Raw genomic sequence first — 16,097 nt, forward strand, 5'->3', positions numbered from 1 at the left:
GAGAAAACAATTTAGATCAGACTTAAAAAATGGATCACCAGATTTTTTTTTTTTCTCCCTTGCCTCTCTGGGCTTCCGTATTGTTCTGATGAGACAAAATGAATATTTACTAAACGCTGGCGTGCTGTTAGCTGTCGTATTCACAGTGTTAGCTGCTGACCTGAGCCCAGCGAGCGTTGATGATCCTGATGTCTTTCTGTCTGTCGGCAGGAAGTGTTATCTGTTTGTGTCTGGTGTTCAGATCCTCCATCGCCGTCTTCTTGGCAGGAAGCTCCTCCACACGTGCCTGACACACACACACACACACACACACACACACACACACACACACACACACACACACACACACACACACACACACACACAGTCACACAGGTTGAATTTAATAAGAATTCATTGCAGCGGCTCAATGTAGGACACAAGCTCTTTCAGTCTAATTATGTAAACTCACACAGCCGAATACACGCACACACACACACACTACCAATAAAGTGTTTTTTCAAGGTTGAATTTCAGAATGAAACATTATAGCATCTCATTGGAAACTATAATACCATCTTAATTAAATTAAACAAACCAACACACACACATGTAAGCACATGCAAATGTTCTTTAAAGCTGAGTGTAATAAAGAACTGTATCTCATTTACACTATGATAGTAGCTAAATTAAATTACACTCATAAACACACACACACAATCACACACACAGAGCTCAGTGGCTCATTAGAACTGCTGTGTTGGTGTCTTGATGGTACCTGGACTTTGTCCAGAGTGTCTCTGATGTGCTGTGGCTCTGCAGGCTGCAGAGGGATGGCCAGGACGCCCTCCGCTTTGTCCAACCAGCCCAGCATGGAGCCCATGTTCTCCTGCAGCTCTGCAGTCGCTGTGCGTGCCTCCGAGGACCTGCAGGGGTAGAGGGCGGCGGCGAGAGAAAAAGGAGGGAAGGAGGGTGAGACATGAATGCCCCCATGGAGCAAAGTTGGAATGGCTCAGTTGGATAAGGCACACAACAGCGTGGGTCTCACTTTCAGCCCCGGAATTAAAGGATGGAAAAAAAAACTAAAATTCGACATAGACAATAGACTATACCTCCATCTTCCAAGGCTAATTGTATCAGAGCTATGGGGGCACATATGCATAATAGAATGTGGATACATAGACAGATATTTACAAATGACGCTCCGGTTCAGGTCAGGTTTTGGTCTACTTTTAGTGAATGTATAATGTAAAAATAAATAAAAATGAAGGATCTACGTTATAAGCTTCTCGTTCAGAGCCGCTGGTGTTATTTACGTGACGACGCATGAACGCAACACATGTATTTCCCGCTAGCATCGACCGGAGGAGGACAGAGCTGAAGCCATCCACGATGGATGCTGTCCTCTTCCTCCATCATCCACATGAGAACTCCTCTTAAACCACGATGGTTGGATTATGTACAAAGTTCAGCTGACAACGGTTACAAGTTCATTAACAAAGACAAGTTGTGGGTTCAAGATGAAAACAATACTTGACAATCGTCGATGGTAAGGCTCAAATTGTATTATTTATGACTGCTGATAACCTTGCGTAGGCTGTGTGACTGTGTGTGTTCAAACAATCTAAAACAATGCCTTGTTGACGTTCATGTAATGTTCCCCACGTGTTACACACTAGCATGCAAGCTGTAACCATGGTAACAATTGCATGACAGGGTTTAAAAACGGGCTCTTTTTCTCTTTTCACATACCTGCCAATGGTTTAACACTATACTAATGATCTAGAGGTGGCTGTAATGCACCAACGAAAGGCAGAGAAGAACGATACTAGCAAGTACACATGGATGGAAACAATGCAGGCTTCAAACTTTTAAAGGGTAACTGGACTTTGTAGTAAAATACCTTCTCTTGCGCTCGTTGAGCTGCTGGCAGACGTTGGTCCAGCGAGTGTTGAGTAGTTTGAGCATAGTGCGGAGCCGCGAGGCGTCGTCTGCCGTGCTCAACTGGCTGATGTCCTCTCCTGCGGAGTTCACTCGGCTTAACACCACTTCCTGGAGAGGTATGGCCTCCGTCAGGTCCTGCACGCACACACGCACACACATACACAGCGGGTGACTACGGTTTTCATTGTTTGGACTTATGCCGGGTTCTGACTACACAATATATTTGTCTGTTCCGGTGGTCACTGTGTCAGATTAGGTGATTATAGAGTCAAAAATTCTCCTGTTTACTCTGTTACCGTCTACGAGGGACACGGGATTGGTTTCCCCCAAAAGGGGGCGTGGTCATGAGAGCCTGCTCTGGATGACGTATTGCCTGTACTGTCTGATGTATACTATGCCTTTAAATGCTTTGAGTACTGCGATTATTTTTATTTTTTTATGTGAAACAACCATTTAAAGTTGGGGTATAAGTCTCCACAAACTCAATCTGAATATAATCAAGTATATCAATATCGATCCATTCAATATGTCTGAATGTGTTTGTACATGGGTGCGGTTCAGGTGGCAGCTTGTGAATTGAGGTACCAGATGGTTCTCTGTCTCGAAACAAACACTCTCTCTCTCTTTCTCTCTCTCTCACACACTCACATACACACACACTGGTTGGCACTTGAGTGGCACTTGGACGCTGCATCCTCGTCTGTCCAGGTGGACATTGAGAGCTGATCACAGCAGCCCAAAGTGGACTGGGCATGTCTGATGATGCAAACACACACACACACACACACACACACACACACACACACACACACACATACATGCACACACACGTAACAATATTTTGTATGCAAAGCTGAGTGCATCAGTTTAACAACAGCAACCGAAACTAAAAGTCAACTCAGCAAGACATCTGTGAAAGCAACCCCTCGTACATTTTCTCCTCTGAAAACGATTCCTCATACATTATTCAGCCAAGTCTCGGTGATGTAAAAGCCAATTGTTCTATGCTTGTATTAAATTGCTTTTCATAATCCTTCAATTTCAGTTTTTGGGGTTGATGTAACACTGAAATGTCAAATTTGATGACATAATATTGTTACATAAGGCCTAAAAAGGAAAGTGTTGTGTTTGTATCGAGGCTGACTCCACTGTCAGACACTCGCTGCTTTTTCCACTTGACAACTACCATCTGTATGCCAGCATGTGTGTGTGTGTGTTTCTGTGTGTGACTACACACAGAAATTGAATGTCGTGTTGCAATGTCTTTTTTCGGCATGCTATTTTAGGTGTAATTATGTCACATAATATCCAAAAAATGTCCATCAATGTCTTGACATGTCAAGTTTCATCATGTCATGACATCAGGAGTGGGTAGTGATGAGTCGACACTTTACTCCATCTCATGTGGATACGCTCGCCGCTCTACCTTTAATCAGTGGCGGACTCAGGCTGTCTTAGGGGCTGGGGCGACAGTGCACAGAAAGTTTTCTAGCCCATGCATCGTCTTTTCTCCATTGTAAGGACATCCATTAGTGCATTGCATCACGTTTTCTCCACTAGAAGGGCACCGTAAATAGCACTTCATCTAATTTTCTCCACTTAAAGGGCACCCTAGATGGCCCATTTTCACATTTTCTCCACTAGAAGGGCACCAAGGAGGACAGTTCGTAAAATGTTCTCCCCTAGAAGGGCACTTCATCACATTTTCTCCAGTGGAAGGGCACCTGGGAAGACACTTCATCACATTTTCTCCACTGGAAGGGCACCCTGGAAGTTACTTCATCAAATTTTCTCCACTAAAAGGGCAACCTAGAGGGCACTTCATCACATTTTCTCCACTGGAAGGGCACCCTAGATGTCACTTTGTCACATTTTCTCCACGAGAAGGGCACCCTGGAAGTTACTTCATCACATTTTCTCCACTAAAAAGACACCCTAGAGGGCACTTTATCATGTTTTCTCCACTGGAAGGGCAACCTGGAAGTTACTTCATCACATTTTCTCCACTAAAAAGACACCCTAGATGGCACTTTATAACGTTTTCTCCACTGGAAGGGCACCCTAGAGGGCACTTCATCACATTTTCTCCACTGGAAGGGCCCCCTAGATGTCACTTTGTCACCTTTTTCTCCACTAGAAGGGCACCCCGGAAGTTACTTCATCACATTTTCTCCTCTAAAAGGGCGCCCTAGATGGCACTTTATCATGTTTTCTCCACTGGAAGGGCACTCTGGAAGTTACTTCATCTCATTTTCTCCTCTAAAAGGGCGCCCTAGATGGCACTTTATCACGTTTTCTCCAATGGAAGGGCACCCAGGATGACAGTTCATAAAATTTTCTCCGCAAGAAGGGCATTTCATCACATTTTCTCCACTAAAAGGACACCCTAGAGGGCACTTTATCATGTTTTCTCCACTGGAAGGGCACCCTGGAAGTTACTTCATCTCATTTTCTCCTCTAAAAGGGCGCCCTAGATGGCACTTTATCACGTTTTCTCCAATGGAAGGGCACCCAGGATGACAGTTCATAAAATTTTCTCCGCAAGAAGGGCATTTCATCACATTTTCTCCACTAAAAGGACACCCTAGATGTCCCTTTGTCACATTTTCTCCACTAGAAGGGCACCCTGGAAGTTACTTCATCACATTTTCTCCTCTGAAAGGGCACCCTAGATGGCACTTTATCATGTTTTCTCCACTGGAAGGGCACCCTGGAGGACAGTTCATCAGGTTTATCTTTCACATTGGCCCACCGTTGAGAGCACTTTATCATATTTTATCTACCATGGGGCATCCGAGAGGGCACTTTTGCTGTACAAGCAAAACTAATGACATTCTCATCAGCCCCAGCTCCCCTTTATCTAACACCCGCAGCAAAGCGGCGCACAGCGCAATGCAGCTGTTTCTGACAGACGCAGTTGACATTTTCACGCCCAGTGAGAAAGGTACTTGCGCCCATTTGTAAGCCCTTGGTCTTAAAATGAGGTGTGGTCAGGAGCATTGTTGGCGCATTGCTATCCTGAGGCAGCAGAAAGCGATTGCTCCATTGACCAACAAAAAGCTGATCTAAAGTCTGGAGCATGTATTTAAATCCTACTTATTGTGCCTTCAATACACTTAAGAGCTAAAGACGGGAAACACTGTCCTGATATATATTTAACTAATTACTTAATCAGGAGATGATAATGTGAGGTTTCACAACACACAGACCATAAATTAATCGTGAAGACACATTTCGCTGTCGTATATGCCAGATCATGTCTTGATATGACGTTAGGCCACGATATGTCACATCGTGTTAGGTCATGTAATGTGCTACTTCATCACACTGTGACAGGGAATTCCTCGCTTTTTATGTAATCAGTTTGGGCAGAAAACTAAGAAAAAGAAAGATGAAAGTGCAGACGGAAACAGTTTGGACTTATGCTCAAGGGCACTTCAGCAACGATGGTGGACACTGGAGACGAAATATGACTCAGTCACAGCTGGAATACACTCAGCAGCTTTCTGGGTACAATCAGCCTTGTGTGTGCAAACCTGTCTTTATAGAAATGCTACAGAAATGCTTGTGTCTATGGTTAAATGTGTGTTTGTGTGTGTGTGTGTGTGTGTGTGTGTGTGTTACCCTAAGGTGCTGTCTGTGTCCTGCTGGCTCACTCTCGACCGGTCTCAAAGTGCTCTCAGCGTCATTCAGCCACTCCTCCATCGCCTTCTGATCCGAAACCAACTTCTGAAACTTGGAGTTGCAATCCTGCCAACGCCTTGATGTGCAACACACACACAGATTTTCAATTCAAATTCACAAAATGAGTCAACATTCATGCAATCATGTACATCCCTCCAGCCCCTCCTTACTTCAGCCTGTCCTGGTAGAGCTTGTTCAGTTTGTCCCAGTTAGTATTGAGGAGAGCGGCGGTCTCTTGGATCTTCTGACCCTCCAGAGGCCGAGCCCCAGACGCCATCTCCTCTCTGCGGGCCAACGCTCCCTCCACCGGGCCTCGCAACTTGTCGATGCTCCCCTTCACCTCCTGTGTGGTTCAGTAGGTGGATTTTGTTACCTTTGGACTGAGGCAGGCTACCTGCTTCCAATCTTTATGTTAGGCTAAGCTAACTGGCTGAAACTTCATATTGAACAGACACACATTAGATTGGTATCAAACTTCTCATTTAACTCTCTGCCAGGAAGCAAATAAGCGTATACTTTTTGCACCCGATTCGACTGTTATCAGGTCATTAAATAGGCGTTATCAGTCACTATAAGCACCATAGATGTGGGTCAATAGGGGCCTACTACACCTACTACGTTGTAAAACTGAATGAAAAGTCACCTTTTGAATACAAACAAAAAGGCTTCTTTAGGTTTAGGCAACAAAACTACAACTTCTTTAGATTTAAGCAACAAAGCTATCACTTCTTTAGATTTAGGCAACAAAACTACAACTTCTTTAAGTTTAGGCAATAAAACTACAACTTCTTTAGGTTTAAGCAACAAAGCTATAACTTCTTTAGGTTTAGGCAAACCAAACAGGTTTAGGCAATAAAACAACTTCTTTAGGTTTAGGCAACAAAACTACAACTTCTTTAGGTTTAGGCAACAAAATTACAACCTCTTTAGGTTTAGGCAACAAAACAACAACTTCTTTAGGTTTAGGCAACAAAACAACAACTTCTTTAGGTTTAGGCAATAAAACTACAACATCTTTAGGTTTAGGCACCAAAACTACCACTTCTTTAGGTTTAGGCACACAAATCTGTTCCCTGTCGTGTTCTTTTATACCTTCTTTCGGTGATCTACCATGTGAATAGATGATAAAACCTACTAGTAAGTGTAGTAGGCCCCTATTGACCCACATCTATGGGGCTTACAGCGACTGATAACGCCTATTTAATAGCCTGACAACAGTCTGATCGGCGGATTTTTTTCTTGAGAAATATTCTCTGTGGCTCTCAGACAGAAACACTAAAGCAGTGCTGACCTTCAGGCAGTGCTCTTGCTGAGGCAGGTTATAATACGCTGCAGGCCAGTATTCAGGAGAGTTCAGCTTGAAGTCCGTCTCTGACACTGAACGCAGCAACGCCTGCAGCTCTGTTAGGTACTCCTAGACACCCACACACACATACAGGAAGGCACCAACACATATTCACAAACACACAAAGGAGAGAGGTAGATCAGAAAAAGAAAATATTATGACTTTCTACAAAATAAAAAATATGTTTTATATCATGCTTGTTCATTTCTCTAACCAGGCAACATATCAAACCTAGCTTTAAGGGAACAAAATACGACTGATTAAGGAACCGATCTGGGACTTCAATTATTAAATGAAGTCATTGGGCACCATTGAAATTCTGTGTTATTAAAAAAATATATATGGGAAAATCTAAAAATGTACGGAAGCCCAAAGTTGCAAGTGAGATAAAAAATTCTGGTGATCAATTTTCTAAGTTTGATCTAAAAAAATGTCCTGTGTTTATGACTTAAGAACAGGTGAAAAAAAAAAAAAATTCTAAGTTTAAAAAAAAAATAAAGAACTGAAAGAAAGATTGTCCCCCTTTTTTCACCCGTTCTAAATTCATAAACACAGGAATGAAAACAATTTAGATCAGAATAGCTTTTTCTCACTTGCCTCTCAGGGCTTCCGTATTAATCAGATCTATAGAAGATATACATTTGCTGTGAACAAAAGTATGTATTTGTTTTGTAGTGCATAATATAAAAATTCATCATTTTAGATGATGCATTATAAACTTTGACAAATGAAGCCCCAGATCGTCTCAAGGCCGTCAGATACCATGTGAACTTTCACAAAAAATTCTTCATCAAACACATCAATAATCCCTATTGTATATCATGATCATATTCAAGCTTTTGTCAATTCACTTTTAATGCATTTAAGCCTTCGATTATGAGTCAACTCTTGAAACAGCAATTGAAATAAATGTTATATTTTCACCTGACCATGATACACAATACTCTAACTCAGCATGGCAAATGAAGCTGCCTCTGCCACTGAAGCTCCTCTCCACAGTGCAGAGATACTGGGGGTATTAACACTCGGCTCTGTTCATTTCACCTCGTGTTACCTGAGCAATCCATCCATGACATTTTTTTTTATTAACCCCGAATAAAAAAAACTAGCAGCCTTACAGAATGTTAATGATTGCTGCTGGCCTTAACAAGTCAGCTCAGGGTTTGCCTGGTGTGACAGTAATAATGACTGTAACGGGTGTAGAGTGCTGATTCACTCACTACCTGATAGACTGAATATCCTTTGCAGGGATACAATTGTTCAATCTGGTGGCTCCCTACTTTTTTGGCAGGAAGGAAATATATATTTGCTTCTTCTTAATAATTACAATTGTACTTCTGTGGGACTCACAAGAAAAAAAACTGGTCAAAATCGAGCCAGCAGAGGCCAAGATATCCAGATTTTTGGTACCTAGTATGAGTGAGTCACCAAAAACCTACATTTCCCATAATGCAACTTGATACCTTCCCTGCCTTGGGAATGCATGGATGTATTATAAAACTGGACACCGGACCCCAAGATGCTACCTATTCAGTCCAATAAGAAATGCTCGCCTGGCAAAGCAAAGAAACGAAACTAATATTTTATTGTTCAACACAGGACATTTTGGTAGAATATGACAATAGAATAGAAATAATTTAGTTTTACTTTTGTACGGCACTTTTTGGGCGGACGTTTTACTGGCGTCCGGTAGTTGCTTTCAGTCCAAAATGGTGGAAGCGTAGCTTTGCTGCTGGGCGCTGATGTTGCAATGGAACAATTAACTGACTTTCACTTCTTGGCAATATACGTTCTTTGGCGGCGCATACGCCAAGAAAGTTTCTAGCTTCCGGGTTGCTTCCGAAGTTAGCGGCCCACCGAATGTGCACAGTAGAGTTAATTCCATCAGCCGGGCCAATGAACCAATGAGAATGAGCAAACCGGTGACATCGTCAAAATAAAAAGACTTTTCGGTGGTTTGGAAAGGTTTTTACAGAGATTAAACCCCCATGGGTTAAAGTATACAATACAAAGACCATGTTTATAGCTGGAGGTGTCATTTTTACAATAGCCATGTCGCCATTTAATTGTCAAGCAAATTTTAAGCAAACTTTTGAGATGTCGCAAACAAAGAAATGCCAATTAGGCGCGTTTCAATCGACTAGTTTGGGGGCGATTACACTCAGCTATAGCGTAGTTTGGTCAGAAGTTGGCGCCATAGGTTTGCATGGCTGTAATCTGCAAGTAAACAGAGTAGAAGAAGAAGAAGAGGTTGCAAACTGGAAACAAAAGTCGGCTTGGCCGTCTAACGTTTTAATTGGTCTTTCGTGTCAGCTAGTATTGACTGTGTTTCATGCTGTCCGGAGACAAAGACAAGCATTTGCACGTCACGGGAATATCCGAGAAGTGGACAGCTGATCAGTCGTGTGAGTTAAATGTTCGCTATGTCAGAATTTATTTGGCAAAGGCGCTTCCATAATCCATTTAGCGTTCAATAAAGGCAAAAAACACCTAAAAAAAACACAGTTTTATCGAATTTTGCTGTTTCCATACAGCTTTTCTAACGCAATACTTCAAAATGAGCATAACATTTATGGAAACACAGCTAATGGTGGTCTATGGTGAAAATGCTTTTTGGGCGCAGGAGATTTTTTGTTGCAATACCGTAAGTGGCCACTGTAAAAAATTGGAAGCAAGGCTGAGGCGGCGTATCCAGTTCTATAACACATCCATTGGTGAATGCCCACTTTCAAACTCCATACCCCAGTTTGTAACGCATGCTTTTTGTTAAATTTGTAGTAGCTTATTTCCTCAGACTTGGTAAAGCTCCTCCAGAGCCACGGGAGACATCTGACTTGTATGTATGTGTGTTATGAAGTGAAATGGAAGGCCAGAGTTTTGAATGCCCCAGTTTTCCTGCTGACTATTAGCATTGTGCCTGCTGCAGACACAGTTCTGTCATACTGGGTTTCAATGGGGGTAAAGAATGGACGGTAATGGCAGAGACATTAATTAGGTTAAAGGATAGGTTCACATATTTCACTCACATGCCCATATATACAGTGAAAGTTAATGGTTGTTAGTAAGTATATTTACTCAAGTAATGTACTATAATTTTGAGGTACTTCTGCTACTTTGTGTTTTTACTGTACTACATTTATCTGAGGGCTAGTTACTTGTTACTTTGTTAATTAAGATTTTACATACAAATTATGCTATATGAGGCATCGTTACTACCCAGCAATAAAAAAAGTAATTAAAATGTGTCCCATCTAAAGCTACAACTGTAAAATCTTACATATTAATGCATCATAATAATGACTCAATAGCATACATATAAAAACAGGTGTCATTCTGCTGCATAATTAGCAACTTACTAACTAACCTTGGAAGATTCCCACTGATTTGGAATATTTATTCAACTACTATTACTGAATTTACTACAGCATATTAGGGACATTGTAGGTAAAGTCATACATTTATGAGAAAGAACTCCGCCGTTAAACACTGCGGTCACATGAACCGCAGAGTGCAAAATATATTAATTGTATTTATTTATGTTCGTAGAAGAACACAGAACGATCGTGAAAGAAAACATGGATATGTAACAAAATTCAGACAGAGAAAAACAAAACAAAAAAAACAGACATTTTTCACGTTTTTTTTGTTAAATATTCAAGTTTTTTTCTCGTAAATTTGTGGTTTTTTCCCATAAATATACCACTTTAATCTCACAGATTATTTTTTCTAGTAAAGATTGTTTTTTCTCTGAATATTAACCACTATATTATTATTATTATTATTTTTACCTACAATGGCCCTAATACGTCATCATAGAATTCTTACACAGAACTGGGACTGTGGATTTTGTCCCCCATCTCCTACATGGAAATGAACAAAGCACAGGGACAGCCAGTAGGACCAATAATTCTTTCAATATGAGTACTGTTTCATAAATATGTGAATTTATCCTTTAAGGCCTTAGGGAAATATCGTGGCCAGGATTGAATAATAAGACAAGTATTAAGGTTGGATTTTGCGGCTGATTGATTGAACCCAGTGTGACAGACTCACACATTATTCTCTTCATTATTTGATAAATCACATTCATAATAAAGGCCCAAACCTGTACACGCATTTGAATGTTTCATTTGGAGTCTTTTGACATTGTGTGCATGTGTTTGTGGTTTCAATGTGTGTTGCTGAGACACGAGAGCAGAGCAGATCTAGATGACGAGGAAAGAGAGGCTTAAAGTGAACATGCGGTTTGTCTCAGAAAAGACATCCTCAAATTGAATAAAGTTGGCAATAAAACAGCCCATTCCTGTGTGGAAATTTGATTTAGTTCCCAGGTTTGTGGGTTAGAAATGCCTCACTTTCACCAGGAAGTTTGGCCCAAACAGTTATTCTAGTCTTGTTTAGATGTCTTTGTCCAGACTGCCAGCAAGCACGGATTCCTTTCCAGCTTCTTAAAGCTAAACCAGTATAGGCATGCAGTTTTTTTGGAATTTGCGTGATGTTGTGATTGTTTTATAAATTCAAGGCTTGGATTTGTGTCCTCAGAGACTGCAGACCATTTGTAGGAAAGAATAGGAAACTCAAAATAGCTCCCACGCTCATGATCTAGTCTACTCTCTTTCTTCTAGACCACTTGGACTGAATACACATCTTTACTGTATCTGTCTTTATCAAAACCACTTGTATGAGGATAGGTTATCTGACTTTGTAATATAATGCATGTCTAGCATGCCACAAGGATTCATTGCTGGTCCGGCACTGAGAGGAGATGAAGATGAACAAAGTGGACTTTTACTGGCACATAGTGAGGCTATTTCTTCTTCTGAGTTGGTTTGGTATTTTGGTGACTATTGCTGATCCTGCGTCGCTCTGCAATTTTGGCACCAACAATGGCTGTGCACTCTTTGCTGCCGCAGGTCAGAACTTCGCTGGTTCACAATAATTGAGCCATAAATGTCAAATTTCACAAGGACCCTCTCAGTTTTGCCACTTTTGTACAATCCACATGAAAGGTTTACAATGAGTCAGCTTCTTTTTATTCTTACTTTGAGAACTCATAGGTCAACCTTGTCTCCTAAAAATTACGTTCCCATAAAAATAACCTGCATTCTCAATTACGTTTTGAAGGAAACCTAATTTCTCTCTGAACAATATTACTTTGTTACGTTTAGGCAACAATATTACTTTGTTACGTTTAGGCAACAATATTACTTGGATATTTTAAGGAAACAAAACTACTTGGTTACGTTTAGGCAACAAAACTACTTTGTGACGTTTAGGCAACAATATTACTTTGTTACGTTTAGGCAACAATATTACTTAGATATTTTAAGGAAACAAAGCTACTTGGTTACGTTTCGGCAACAAAACTACTTAGATATTTTAAGGAAACAGAACTACTTGGTTACGTTTAAGCAACAAACCTACTTTTTTACGTTTAGGCAACAATATTACTTTGTTACGTTTAGGCAACAATATTACTTTGTTACGTTTAGGCAACACTATTACTTCGTTACGTTTAGGCAACAAAACTACTTGGATATTTTAAGGAAACAAAACGACTTTGTTACGTTAAGGCAACAAAACTACCTGGTTATGTTTAAGCAACAAAAGTACTTTGTTATGTTAAAGCAACAATATTACTTTGTTACATTTAGGCAACAATATTACTTTGTTATGTTTAGGCAACAAAACTACTTGGTTACGTTTAGGCAACAAGACTACTTGGTTATGTTTAAGCAACAAAACTACTTTGTTATGTTTAGGCAACACAACTACTTGGTTACATTTAGGCAACCATATTACTTGGTTACGTTTAGGCAAAAAAAGTACTACGTTATGTTTAGTAAAACATCATGGTTTGGCTTAAAATAAGTACGTTTTGTAACATTAAAATAAGTCAACGTTGACATTTGGTTTCAGATGGGACACAAACCGCAGTCTCCTGGGTGAAAGTCCAGGTCCAGGTATTCCTTTACAGATTTAATAATGTTTGTTTGACCCGTCCATCCAACCCCTCCATGTTTCTGATACGTTTAAAACAAACTTATTATTAAATCTGTAAAGGAATACCTGGATTCCCCTCAAAGTTTCTCCGAATAAAAAAATCTGATGTCAATCTGATATGATGTCTGTCATCAGTTAAAGAAGACACTCATAACACTAACTCTAAATCGTTTAACAATTTCATAATTAACAGCATAACAAGTGCATGTATGTTACATACGTTTCGGTGCTGTAGTCTATTATTACAGAGTATCCTACTTGGAGAGAATTGGGAAGCAAGTGCACCGATTACTGCTCAAGAGTCCTTAAGCAATGCACCGAAGTGTCTAAACAGCTCGAGTGGAGCAGCTCAGAGGCCGTAATGTACCACGGTGAAGCACAATATCACTGAGTGTGTTCAGTCACATGTAAAATGAAGATAACACTTAATATGTGCTTATGATTCCTCTCAGTGCGCCTTGAGAAATGCATTACTGGAAGTCTCAAAGCTGACAGTTCAGATGTGTATTTGTCCAAGTTGATACCATGTGGTGCACGTGTACGTGGTCGATTCATGTGATTGGTTGACAGGATACATACATCTTCAGTGATTGGCAGGTCAGGGAACTGCGAGGGGGTAATGTGATTGGTTGGCATGCGGTGAGACAGAGCCAGACAGAGCAACCAATGAGATTCAGACATGTGAGCGTGCTTCACATGTACACGTCAGACATGTCAATGAGAATGCAGCAAAGAAAAACAAAAAAAGCAACTCACATTTATTTTCCGAAGGGAACAATCTAATTTAGATTTAAAGTCACTTTTAAACTAACTGGGGGCTAACATCACTGAAAATATGCCACTCAAATGACTGGTTATGGTTAGAGCTTCATATTATCTTAAATGATAAGTTGATTGATATCCAATATTTTCGCTTATTGTTAACAAATCATATAAAAAGACCAAAACCGACAGTGAATACATCTACTAACAAGTATTGTGTGTGTATCAAAGCCTGATATATGTTCTAGTATCTTCCAATAAATAATGTAAAAGTTCGATAAACCCCATTTTATATTCAATATTCCTATTTTCAATGCAATCGTTAACTGGCATAAACTGCCACAACACAATCACGTTCGCGATTACTTTTGTTCAGTTATGTTTTGTGCTGGTCAGGGGGTACTTGTCTGAAAAAAAATTACATTATTAAAAAAATGTGGATTAATCCGCAGCTGAAAATAGTCCCATGTAAATGTTTCCTCCTGTCTGAGTAATATCTGTTATAACTACAGTGTCTAGCTGCTTTAGGACATTTTCTATAACTATATATTTGTGAGCTATTTTTGAAGTTTTTTTACGTCTTCAGTAGGAACCAGTGGGTTTGGGGCAAAGAAGGATAGAGTGGGGAAGTAAGAGAGACAGACTAACACAGTTTTGGTCTTTTCACAGGATTTGTTTTCAATAAAATATAGAATAACACCAAGACATTTATTGTTATAGATGAATATAGAGAAATGTCTTCTTTAACTCTTCTTGATTACACTGTATTTCAATCTTCTCATCTAATTTTGGCAAAAAAAACAATAGGTGTTTGTATCATCATTAAGCCTGAACTGAAATTGTACAGTGAATTAGAAAACACCCTGTTGATGAAACTGTATTTGTTTCGTAGTAAAAGTCTGACCTTATTTCAACCCAAATTTGCACTATTTGTGTGGATTCTATAACTAACTGTAAACAGGAACAAAACTACAGTACTTGATTATGTTTAGGCAACACAACTACTTGGTTACGTTTAGGCAACACAACTACTTGGTTATGGTTAGGCAACAAAACTCCTTGGTTACGTTTAGGCAACAAAAGTACTCGGTTAGGTTTAGTAAAACATCATGGTTTGGCTTAAAAAAATATGTTTTGTAACATTGGGACACAAACAGCAGTCTCCTGGGTGAAAGTCCTGTTTGTGTGGATTCTATAACTAACTGTAAACAGGAAGCCTACTGTAGCTAGCAAACCACATTTTGAAGGGGATTCATTTTAGTTAGTTGTTTTTAAGCCAATTTCATGCTAATAGTTAGTGAAATCAACTGTTCTACCTACTTAGAAGGACTCACACACTGTCCTCTAAATGTTTAGAGTTTAGACATTAGTGTTATGAACTGGTCTGATTAGTATTCTCTGTTAGTACTGTAGATATATAGAAGTCGTGCCTACTGAAACTCACACATTGTCTTTTGAAGGGTCTGAACTTGCCCTCCACCTCAACCCAGCGGGCGTTGAGCTGGAGTTGGCGGGGCTCCACTAGACTGGCGGCTCCAGCTTCTGACAGCTGATTGGCTAAGCCCTGCACCTCGTTAAGCTCCTCCTTCTTCTTGTCGAACTCTGAGGCAATTTCCTATTGGATGAAAATCAACCAGGAGGTCACTCGCTATTGGCTGAGCCCAAGGGGGGGTAAGCACAGAGAGGCATGTGGATGTCAAATAATACACATTCAGACAGTGACAATTAATACATAATAGAACGTTCATTTACTCAGTCGCACACACTCCAACAAACACATTAATAAAAGGGACAAGATATCATGTTTGTCAAACATACATTCATATTGTATGTTGATATTATATGTATCTCCATTTGGACAATCCATAAAGTAAGAAAGAGGTGCTATAATTAGGAGGCGCACAACGCCTTCAGACTTTATTTACATCGAGAGGGAGTACAGTCACGGGGCCGTTTAAAGAAGTACAGAGGAGGAAGTGCAGTGTGTGAACTGGGGGGGAGAGTGTGAAGGCGAGAAGAAGCATGGAGAGACAGAAAGACAGATAGATGAGCAGACAGACAGACTGACTGACAGACAGTGAGGAATCTCAGTTGCGGCAATGACAGGTGAGTTTGAGGCGAGCGAGTTCAGACGTCCACGCTTAGCGAAATGTCATAGTGACCACCTGAAAGTGAAAGACACACACACAGAGTCAGGGTGGGGGCAGAAAGACAGGTGGAGTCCAGGGTTTCTCCGTCAAACCTTTTCCGACACATTCAGAATGGAGCTCAAAAGATGCTGCACCAGTATGTAGCATTACCATCAATGTAGAATTAATGTGGGTAATGGCTTGGTTAGATCACTGTTTGCTTTGTCGTGACATGGAAAAAGGATTCCTTC

At 40.4% G+C, this 16,097-nt stretch overlaps 1 protein-coding gene across 5 annotated transcripts in view; it reads right to left on the reverse strand.

The window, feature by feature from the left end:
* The window catches only part of dmd (dystrophin), a 308,168-nt gene that overhangs the window by 76,237 nt on the left and 215,834 nt on the right, over window positions 1–16,097 (reverse strand). For 3 of the 5 annotated variants that reach the window (XM_074626943.1, XM_074626939.1, XM_074626938.1), the window contains exons 45-51: window positions 15,162–15,332; window positions 6,899–7,021; window positions 5,778–5,950; window positions 5,548–5,683; window positions 1,883–2,058; window positions 758–905; window positions 161–286 (exon numbers count right to left, since the gene is read on the reverse strand). In XM_074626943.1, the coding sequence (XP_074483044.1) occupies window positions 161–286; window positions 758–905; window positions 1,883–2,058; window positions 5,548–5,683; window positions 5,778–5,950; window positions 6,899–7,021; window positions 15,162–15,332 (1,053 nt within the window). Of the gene's footprint in view, window positions 1–160; window positions 287–757; window positions 906–1,882; window positions 2,059–5,547; window positions 5,684–5,777; window positions 5,951–6,898; window positions 7,022–13,534; window positions 13,562–15,161; window positions 15,333–16,097 lie in introns of all 5 variants that reach the window. The other 2 variants (XM_074626944.1, XM_074626937.1) reach the window with 1 other exon arrangement.

This window comes from Sebastes fasciatus, chromosome 24, assembly GCF_043250625.1.
Source record: "Sebastes fasciatus isolate fSebFas1 chromosome 24, fSebFas1.pri, whole genome shotgun sequence".
Taxonomy (NCBI): domain Eukaryota; kingdom Metazoa; phylum Chordata; class Actinopteri; order Perciformes; family Sebastidae; genus Sebastes; species Sebastes fasciatus.